Source organism: Gavialis gangeticus, unplaced genomic scaffold (genome assembly GCF_001723915.1).
Source record: "Gavialis gangeticus isolate Ggan-Ray unplaced genomic scaffold, GavGan_comp1, whole genome shotgun sequence".
In the NCBI taxonomy this organism is placed as follows: Eukaryota; Metazoa; Chordata; order Crocodylia; family Gavialidae; genus Gavialis; species Gavialis gangeticus.
The window spans coordinates 57,821,842-57,832,404 of record NW_017729004.1 but is presented as its reverse complement, the minus strand read 5'-3'; the positions used below and the strand labels follow the sequence as shown (position 1 = coordinate 57,832,404).

At 37.7% G+C, this 10,563-nt stretch overlaps 1 protein-coding gene across 1 annotated transcript in view; it reads right to left on the bottom strand.

The window, feature by feature from the left end:
• Positions 1-2,455: 2,455 nt before the first annotated feature.
• Positions 2,456-10,563, bottom strand: part of CASD1 (CAS1 domain containing 1) — a 56,794-nt gene continuing 48,686 nt past the window's right edge. The window contains exons 13-17 of the mRNA XM_019508440.1: positions 10,083-10,184; positions 8,522-8,662; positions 7,901-7,978; positions 5,147-5,239; positions 2,456-3,759 (exon numbers count right to left, since the gene is read on the bottom strand). Coding sequence (XP_019363985.1) covers positions 3,493-3,759; positions 5,147-5,239; positions 7,901-7,978; positions 8,522-8,662; positions 10,083-10,184 — 681 coding nt within the window. The 3' untranslated portion in view covers positions 2,456-3,492. The remainder of the gene's footprint in view (positions 3,760-5,146; positions 5,240-7,900; positions 7,979-8,521; positions 8,663-10,082; positions 10,185-10,563) is intronic.

Sequence of the window (10,563 nt, the reverse complement as noted above, 5' to 3'; positions counted from 1 at the left end):
GCAGCACCATTGATCTGTAACTGTAATGGAAAATTTAAGAGAATTTCCAACCCTAATATACAAAATGGCAAAAGGTTGTGGTGCTATTAATGATTAGGGGTCATCTCACTTCTTGACTCTTTTGTGAAGAGCAGCATTCATTTTAAACAAGTTTTCCCCATGACCTAATAAAGCACATGTTCTAATCGTCTTGATCCATTACTATAAATAGACTGAAACTGTGGATTTATAATTTTCCAGCTAAAGAGACAGTATTTAGACACAGTATTAAAGAATTCAGTACTACTGAGGGAACAAATTAAAAGTGCAGGCCTTGATTTTACTGTATAAATTAAGTTGGCAAGGCAGGAAATTTGCATCACTGCAAGTGTTCAAGGGCAGCAGTGATAGTTGTAACTAAAATTAAGAGCTGATGGTGGGCTTGTTTTTTCAGGTTTTTTGGTAAACATGAAATATCAGTTTCTGCAACATATAGAAAAAGCACTAATGCTTTGTAGTGGATTGTATAGTGACATCTGGCACAGATTTTCTTACTGCAATAATCGCTACTGCCAACAGCAGATTTCACAGGAAGTAATGATGCCTGTTGTTATAGGTAGAAAAATAATGCCTTTTTTGCTATATTTGACTGGATAATTACAAGAGGTATCATAGTTATTAAATGTAACTTATCTTCCTAATGAATTTAACTTTAGAAGTGGGTTTCCTGGCTCTCTCATCTTGGTACAGAAGAATATTCCTCCATTCTTTCACTGTGGTCTCATCTTTTGACTTCTAATTCAAGGAGCTCAGGGGCATGGACCATCTGGGCACTGTGGTGCTACATTCTGCTGAAGCTGCTTCTGTTTTGCCTGTGGTAGAGATCTTAGTGGTGGACTTCACAGTTCTACAGTAATATAGATCCACTGGTTAGCTCTCACCATACCATGCACAGGGGACAAGTTCATGAGAGGCTCGGGCAGTTGAGCAGCTTTCACTGTCACACTAACTTATGAAGGATTCTTTCTGCCTCCACCTTATGTGGATCCGTTACCTTTGTGGTATGTAAGGATGAACGTTGGCCCTTAGGACAGGAACTGTTAACACAGGTGTTTTTCAGGAAGTTACTTTGGGGTGAAAGCCCCATTACCTGAAGGCTAGACTTTAGCTAGGTAGGCTAAGTAAATTACAGTTCATTGAGGATTAAGCCATCAAAAAATAAAAAACCCAGAAAAAAAACACCCTTTACTTTATTGATGCTCCTTCCATTACAAAGTAAGCATCCACAGCACATTTATTTAATGTTTAAATTACTTCATATTTTTACATAACCTTAAAAGAAAATATATTTATCCCACATACAGTAATAGCAAACAAGTGCATTATTTCAAACATTAAAAATAATCTTTAAACAAATCTGTACAACAGATAAATAAAATATCTACAATACTTAGTTTGCGAAAAACAAGTCAAAACAATTCCTCCAAACTCACCCCCTTTCCTCCTAATGAAGGCTGCATGCAACCTCTTCATTAAAACCCTGAACCAGCTCAACAGTGCTCAGCTATAACTTTTTTCTGTAAATCAAATGTCTCAATCAGTGACTAATGAGTTTTCAAAACACTGGAAACAACATACACAAAGATCAAGTAACTGAGAAAGCATTGAGTATATTCTCTCCAGCTTGTCAGACTAGGCAACAGACCCAACAAGGTTGCTAAATAATGCAGTAAGAATACACTATTGAACATTAGCTTTTTTTTTTTAAATCTCACCACTGGGTCCATCATTCTTATAGAATTATTTTCTTTACTGAAACAATTTTGCAGCTATTCTTTCACTGCTAGAAAGTTCTGCAGACACAGATAACTTAGCAAGTTCACACTTCACAATTCAGCTGAGACAGTATCAGAAAATACATCTCAGAATACTTAATGTATAACTTAAAAATCATTATATAGCATTGTACATGGCATAGAAAACAATACTGTATTCATTCAATTCAAGTGCTAAACAGTATTCAGCAGCAGAATGAAGCCAACAAGTGACAAATCTCAAAGCATTATTGAAACCGACCTCCCCAAAATATCTGGACCAATATTATATATATACACACCAATATTAAATATCTGAACCAGTATTATATATAGTTCAATAGATGAAAGTGTAATCAAGTTCCACTGATTCTACAGAATGTAAATTACAAACCTGCCATTTCTAATTTGAAGTGCTGTTCCTTTCAGTTTTACTTTATTAGGAGATCCATAATAAAAAGAGAATAAAATGAAGCATTAGATTTTCTGACCTTGAATCACAAAGGAGGAATGAGACTGCTAAATATAGATAGAAAAGCCAGTGCCCTCAAAACGCCCGCAGTCTTATCTCTCTCCTAATTTAAAGAGGTACCCAGTGCTCCTAGACACTCGCTCAGCCCCTCTTCTTCATGCTATTCATCAGGTCGGTTCTTCATTTTTTCACTGAAAACATTACTGCAGAATCTAATACAGTTCCAGTTCCAAAGTGAAATTTTATTCAAGTTATTTGCAATGCAGGGGTTCTGAGACTATTGTGCCTCTAATTTCCCCTTCTTCATAAAACTTGAAGTAATAGGTATGGTTGGGTTAGATGTGATAAGAAAAGGATGGGAATTTTAATATTTGGCTGAATCTGAAGCTTGCTCATCTGTTTTTCACTAGGACTGTATTAATATTGTGGAATCAGTTTTTTTAACTGATGAAAACACAAACATACTTTTAGAAAGTAAAAATAAAATTACTTAAGCATTCTTAATGATCTAGTTACTAGAGCTACAGAATATTTGCTGAAAATTGTCTTCAGTAAAAACATGATGTTTGCTGCAAATCTGGGTATAATTCTAAGTGGAATCACTTTAAGCTGCTGACTTTTTTTGTTGATTGGATAAAGGGTTTCATATCACGCTTGCTACATCCAAAATATTCATCTCTAAATGATGAGTTAACACTTGGTTCCTGGGATGACCAGGAAGGTAACTTCATATTCCAAATTCAGCTATAAAACAGTCATTTACTAGGAAGTCATATATCAAGTCCACTTTGCTGTTAACAAAACAGTTCCCAATGAGTACACTTAAAGCACATCTTATGTCTTAGCTGTAGTACATTAGTAAATATCCACCATTTAGCTGTCTGAAGAAAAGTTAATTCAACGATCTCTAATTGATGTTGCCAAGCCACCTGTTTAACTTCTTCATGTTATGTTAAAATAGATATGTAAACAGAAATATACATCCAGTAGAAAAAAATTTTCACATGCAATTTTGCACAGTGCATTCGTTTGTCAGGTTCCTTGAAGAGATTTCCACACAACATATGTACATTTCCACTATATACATATGTTCAATATACTTCATTTAAATGTCTTCCTTGTGCTGCTCAGCAACATACAAGTGGTTTTGTTGTACATCCAGTTGGCTATTTTTGTTCAGGCAGACACAAAGTAAGCCTGAAATAAGTTTCAAAGCATCTCTTGAAGTTAATGCCTTGATTGATCTTGAACTGCTGACAGGAAGAGGAGTCCAGAAAAAAATCCAGCTATGCACAGCAACCTTTTCAACAGAGTTGCATTATCTTTAGGAATGACAATCTGTGCTAGATCATTGGTGATCTGAGAAATTTCGTGTGCCACACACACAAATATAAAAGTGCTGACAATGATGTTGAGCATAGGATATCCAGGAATGAGCACCAAGATTCCTTTTGTATCTGCTGCTAGCCAGATGTGATATTGGCAGATGAATAACTAGAATGCAGAGATATTCAGTTAACATTTCCATTAAAAAAATCAAGACTATATTATTAGATGATATATAAGTATCTATAAAGTTAAACACTGCAATGGATATTGAAGGTAAGGAAAGTCTAGCAGAGTGGTTCTCAATCTCATAGACTCAAGACACCCCCTGGAAAATGCCAGCTCTCAGCTTTCACACTTTTTTGACTAAAGAAAGATTATAGAGCAATTCTTGCACTGCTAAGAACTGAAGACCGTGGTGCGCCAGAATGGTTTTGACACTACAGGGATTCCTGTTTGAAATCTCTTGATTATTGTGTGAATTGTGTAGGTGCTTGCACACCCAACAGTGTTAATAAAAAGTAGCACCCTGGTTGCAAACCACTGCTTTAACAGAACATAATGCAATCATGTAAAAATTATACAATCATGTACAATATAGTGCACTGCGTGAAAGACTTGTTCTGATGCAGGACTATTCAATCAAAAAGTTCTTTCCCTTCTTGAAATATAATAAAAATGCACTTAAGCGAAAACACAGAAGGAGGGAAGGAAGGAAACATATTATTTTATGCAATATAAAACAGCTACTAAAAAACAGGAAGCAAATTAAATCTTACAGTTTTAAAATACAAAAAAACCCAGCACAGAGCAGAAAATATTCAAATTCTGTTTGTGCCAAAAGATGGATTTGCTGATTTAGACATATCCATATATGCAGCTCGTAAAACCCTTTGAGTGGATACATTTGTATGACTATGTCTCTACTAATCAATATAACTCATGAACTGGCATACACTCTCAGGCTAACTGCACCCATGCTAGAATTTACAGGTTTCTATATACGTGCAGGGAGCCTACTCCGACACACTGTAATTCCAGCCTGTTGGAGCAAACTGGATTAATTGAGTCTGCTAGACTCCAGCATTACGTGCATCTGTGTTCCTGTACTGAAAAATAGCAGCGAGACACTTTGAACTAAAGCTCATTGAACTAACTTTAGTTTAAAGCACCCCACTGCCATTTCTCAGCGCAGGGACACTGATACATGTGATGCTACGGGCACTTTTAATTAGTGTGGCTCTCGGAGCTGCGCTAATTAAAGCGCTCCCCCACATCTCTTGGAGCATGTGTATAAATTCCCTATAATACTAGCATCACTACCTTGATTTAAAAAACCCATAAATCACAGAAATATGCTTCCTTACACAGTATTAACTTTTAAGCATTATTTAGGCCTGAAAGGCAAAAGAATATCAGCAGTCACTCGATATCAAAGCAAATGCCCCCAAATACTTTTCTACCATTTTTGATTTATATTAAAATAAACTTCAGAAACCCACTATTTCAAAGCGCTCAACTGCATCATCACTGTATCAATAATCACTTTACGCACCTCTAAAGATATTTTACCAAACCAGGCAAAGAATGAGCTATATACAGAACGGATATATCCAGGAATGTTCCTGATGAGGATGAAAGCTAAAATCTGAAAAAAGGACAAGGTACCACAGAAACAGTTTAGACATTCACCAGGAAAACGATACATTTATTAGACACTGTAAAAATACTTGAATAAGATGCGCAATAATCTAGGCCTCAATCTGCAAACCTTTCTTTACACATGTAATAAATTCAACTCTTCCAGCCCTAAGCTTCTGTGAATTTGTGATCCCTCAGTGTTTAAGGGGCCAGGTCCATATTATGTATTCACTCAAATATAAGATGACCCTGATAATAAACTGACACCCCAATACACAGATTATATGTATGGAAAATTTATAAATTTGACATAATTTTCCAGGTACAGAATCTAATAGTTAGAGGTTTGCCTTGAATTTGTCCCCCTCCTATTGATGCAGCAGGGAAAATATATTTGGGGGAGGGGGGAAGGAGGTCTATTACCACCCTGCCCTCTCCCTCCACAACTTTCCCCCCCCTGCAGCCCCTTCTACCCCTCTTTACTGCCAGACCCTGCTTTCCCTGAACACATGGACATAAAGAGCACATTTGAAAAAAATGATCCTTAAATTTGCATACAGTACCCATAGACTTAAGTTCATCCAGAATTGATGCATTCTACCTTTTCTGAAACTGCTGCAAATTTTAGCACAGGTACTCCATAAACAGTTTTAAGTACCAGTTTGGCACCTACTTATATATGGTACAAACTAAATAAAACTAATTCAAAACCAAAAGGCTCATGGTTTACTGCATAGTTTATTGGGCTGAGCCCCTGGAAAGTCAGCAGCATTACAAACCATTGTGACCCCACAGCTCAGCACTGCTCAGTATGTGTGTATACTCCAGATACAGCTCCTCCCTTCCCCCAGCAAGGATCTATGTGCTACTTAGCCCCCCACTCATGATTGTAACCAGGTGTTCTTCTCATGAGTCCTAGGATCCTCCAAAAATTTATATGCAGATGAGGCACAGGACAACTTGGTCCAGCTTTACCTGATGGAGGGTGGGGCCATACTAAACACAACAGACTGAGAGGGAGCAACAGAGGGGTGAAAAGTTTGAAGCCCTGTTTGTTGATATTTCCCAGACAGTTAAGACTGGTGAAGAAACAGAAATAATTGGAAATGAGAAAGAAAGTTGGCAGCAAAACTGTGGAAGTGAAGAGGAAGTAAAAATGTATTCAAGTGTAGTGGCTTACCATGACTTGAAATAGAGTAGCTGCTAAGGGGGACTGTGGTCAGTGCACACTACTAGGGATGTGGAAGGTTAAACAATTAATCATTTAACCAATAAGTACAGTGATAACTGGTTAGCTTACCAGTTATCCTTTGGCTCGGGGTGGGCACAGTCTGGCAGGGAAGGGAGAAATGAAGCTGTGCAGTGCACCAGCAGGAATCAGAAGGCAGGTGGGAGGGAGGGTGAAGAGGGGCGGGGGAGGGGGACTAGCAGCCATAACCTAACAGGAAAACAGTAAGCGGCCTAATGACTCATCAGGTAGGCAATTAACTGCTCATACATAGGTGCTCCCTTCCTCCCAGTGCAGGGCTCCACATGGGCTGTTATCTGACTGGGCTTGCCTCTTCTCCCCCTCTCCCCACAGACAAAGGGCTCTGGGAGCCAGGTTAAATGAATAATTTTTTAAACAGTATTTACATCCCTAGACACTACCATATATCTTGTCCAGACAGGCTGTACTGGCCTATCCTTGTGGTAGGCTCCCATCAGCATTTCTGCCTATTGGCTAAGATAATGGGTACCTGTACATGTGGTCTGGGTGCTCGAATTAAAATGCCTGCAGTTTTTTATGTATTTAGTGTGTTTCAAAATGGTAGTAGCAGTGTTAACTAAAGCTCAGTGAATGAGCTCTGTTTAAAGTGCCTCCGCTGCCATTTTGAAACATGGGATGGTGAATAAATGAGGCGCTGTAGCATGCTGGATCATTCTTATTAGAATGCTCTGGCAGACTCAATTAATTGCATCAGAGCATGTGTAAATGTCCCCAAGCATTTTTGGCACTAAAGGAAAGGTGTAAGGGCTGGCTCTGGCCCTCCCAGTGCTGGCCCAATGTCACAGTACCTCCAGGCCCAGCACCAGTTCCCTGTGGAGGGAACACCTGCCCATTTTTTTTTTAAGGACCAAAAAACAAAAGCAAAAATGTTTCCCATCAGCATGTTTGCCTGATATAGGCCACGTACTTATAGTCAAGCTCAGTGTTGGCTACGTTTAATCAACTTCGTAGTTGGTTTCCATTACTAAGCACATACTGCTTTTAGTAGCAGTTCAAAGACTGACAATATATTTAATGCAATTTCCGTGTATGTAAATGTAAGATGAAGGGCTTTTTCCCTCATGCTGATTGGGGGGGTAAAGCCTCATCATGTATTTGAGTAGATATGGTATATACCAGTGTTCAATTAGTATGTGCACCATGTGCATATGTATTTTATTACTCTTTTACATGGTATATTTATATTTATCAGGGCTTGTATTACTATGTACACATACTACAATAGTTATAGCCAGAGCAGCTAAAAAGTGTTAAGGAAACAAGGTAACAAAATCAGTAATGCAGTCTTTCTTCCACTTCATTCCGTAAGTTAAAACAAAAGTTGATCATCTTCAGTTAAGGATTAAGACACACATTATGTTAAAATGTTCTAAGAAGCTAGATTTTGTGAGTAATTACCTGCACCACAGAAACAGAAGGATGCAGTTCATTGCACTCAGTTTTATTTTTACAGCTACTAGCCCAGATAGAGTAGGTCTGAAAGAGATAAATATACATATCAGTCTTCACAAAGCCAGTACTTAAAAACATTACAACAAAATAAACTAATTTTGAAGTGTTACAATTGCAGCAATTGTGTCATGTGGTGATAGGGAGGACAGATGTTTTATTTTTTCTGTTTAGTTTTGTGTTTCTCAAACTGTCTTTGCAGCTGATCAATACAATCATTTGTACTCTAAGACTGCTGACAATCTGTTGATCACACTTAGTCATCAGCTCTTTTCATGTCTATCTATGTCTATATCATCTACGATTTTATTCTAATTAAGATTAGCATCCTTTATAATCAAATCAGAGAACACTTAAACCTACAACAAAGGAAAGAGGCCAGTGAATGTTTGGGGGGTGCATAGATGGAGGGTATCTATAGAACACAGTTGAAACAAACTTCTGCAAACCAGAAACATCCTTTCTGAAGAACAAGTCCACCTACTACTAACCAAGATATTCTCCCAAAAGCTAGCCACCTGGACAAGGACTCTCCACAATTACACAGATGATATAAGAGTGTGGACTTACCAAAAAGGAAACCACTGAAATAAATAATAAAACATTTGAAACTCTGTTGGAGAAGAGAGGCTCGCCTTTCCCCTCTGAAAGCACCTGTCGCTTCTGTAACGCCAGGTAGATAAAAGCAAACAACATGCCATGAAAGACAACCTGCAAAAGAACAGAACAGTTCTTCAGAGGTGGCTGTAAAGCTGCAGGTGCAAATACCCTGTAACAAAGTATAAGGGATTTGTAGCAAAGCCCATGTGAGAAGAGCTCCTGCTCTTGCTACATTATTAAAAACAAAACACTAACACTCACCAGACCTTAAGGAGAATTAAAGTGTGTTCAGTTCAGAAATATTACTCTTAGTAATGGTTCAGTGAATATTTGGATATGACATTCACATTTCAAACACCTTTAGATACCACCGATCAGAATCCCATACACTACTTTGGAAACAGCTTCTGTTACAGAAAACAGGCTTTTATAAGATCTCTCTGAATCTCCAGCAACTCAGCAGCTACAAACTTTTGGAAGAGGCATCATGGGAACTCTCCTTGTACAGAAGTCGGATTTTCCAGTTGGAGAAAAGAATGTTATAATGTTATTCCCTCATTAGCTAACAACAGGCTGTAGAGGTCCTGTTGCTTGTTTTCATTTTTACTTTTTTTTTTTTTTTTTTTTGCTATTTTGGAACTTCCTCTATGTGCTCTCCAGAGCCCACTGTGAGCTTCACAGTTATGAAACATGTGAGATTTGGAGTTTCAAAAGTGCACTAGTGTATTTAAAGGACTTACTAATAAAAAGTTGCAGCAGGGAGAAAGCATATGACTGATTTATCAGAGACCACCCAATAGAGAGAGAAAAGAATCTACAGGCTGTCACAACAAGCAAGGTAATTTCTTGTGAGGTTAATAGACAAATGCTCTGGCCTCACCTCTTCCTCCAAGTACCCAGACAAGGCACTACAGAGAAGAAGGAATACAATTCTTCCTTTCCAACCACCCAAGCCCGTGGGGGAGAAACAATTCCAAAGGGAGCAGGCAAGCCAGTTTACACACAGAATTTTAAACACAGAATGAACAAAGAGATAACAGTAGCATACATGTGCTATGTACAAAGTAAAATACTCTGATTTTAGCCATGCAGCACTCTCATGGACACTCCTTATTTACATTAATCATAGTAATTAACATTTCCTTAGAGTTTCTATTGAGATTTTTTTAAAAAATACCATTTATTTGAGGATGTTTGAAACAATTTTAATTTCCTGAAGAATATCAGTGCTGGAGGGCCAAAGAAGTTAGGAATTTCAGTGCAAAACGAAACCAAATACGCAGAGCCCTGTTTAGGAATGCTCTATAAAAAGGTTAGCATTATCAGCAAGTCAGGGGTCTTTCTTCATAGTGGTCATAGACACTTGCAGAAGCAAAACATTGATGCTGCCTGTTCCTACAACAAACCATAAGCTGGAACTTAATTCCTCCTCTATCCAGAGAAAGAGGGGAAAGTATTTTTCACATCCGTTTTTCAACAATACTTCTCAAAAAACACAAAACTATATTTAATTCATGAAATCATTACATACATAGCGGTCTAACTTCCATCTAAACCACCATTCATAGACATTTCCATTCAGCTCAAAACACTTGGACAATGGCCACAGAGAAAATATCTTCTCAAATGCACCCTGTAAAAAACAAATATGGCAAAAATGTTAACGCTAACATAAGACCCATTTTTTAAATTGAATATCTTTTATTACTGCTTTACCCCTCTACCAGTTTAACTGGCCTGATCTTGGACAGGCTGTGCACCATGACAGAAATCCTGTTTAAGGTTTACTTGATGCTAATAGTCATCTATTAAACAGTTTTCTAAAAATAATGACATTTTCCTCTTGATTTTTCATTGACAACAGCCTCTGCACTCTCTTCCTTCTTAATACCCATTTTTCCTCATGGGCTTAAATGGAGACATGCACCAAAAGAACTGGAAACTTTACAGGAAAATCAGAGTATCTGTGTTTAAAACTAAAAGAAAAAGGGTTTTGTTGTTTTTTTTTTTTT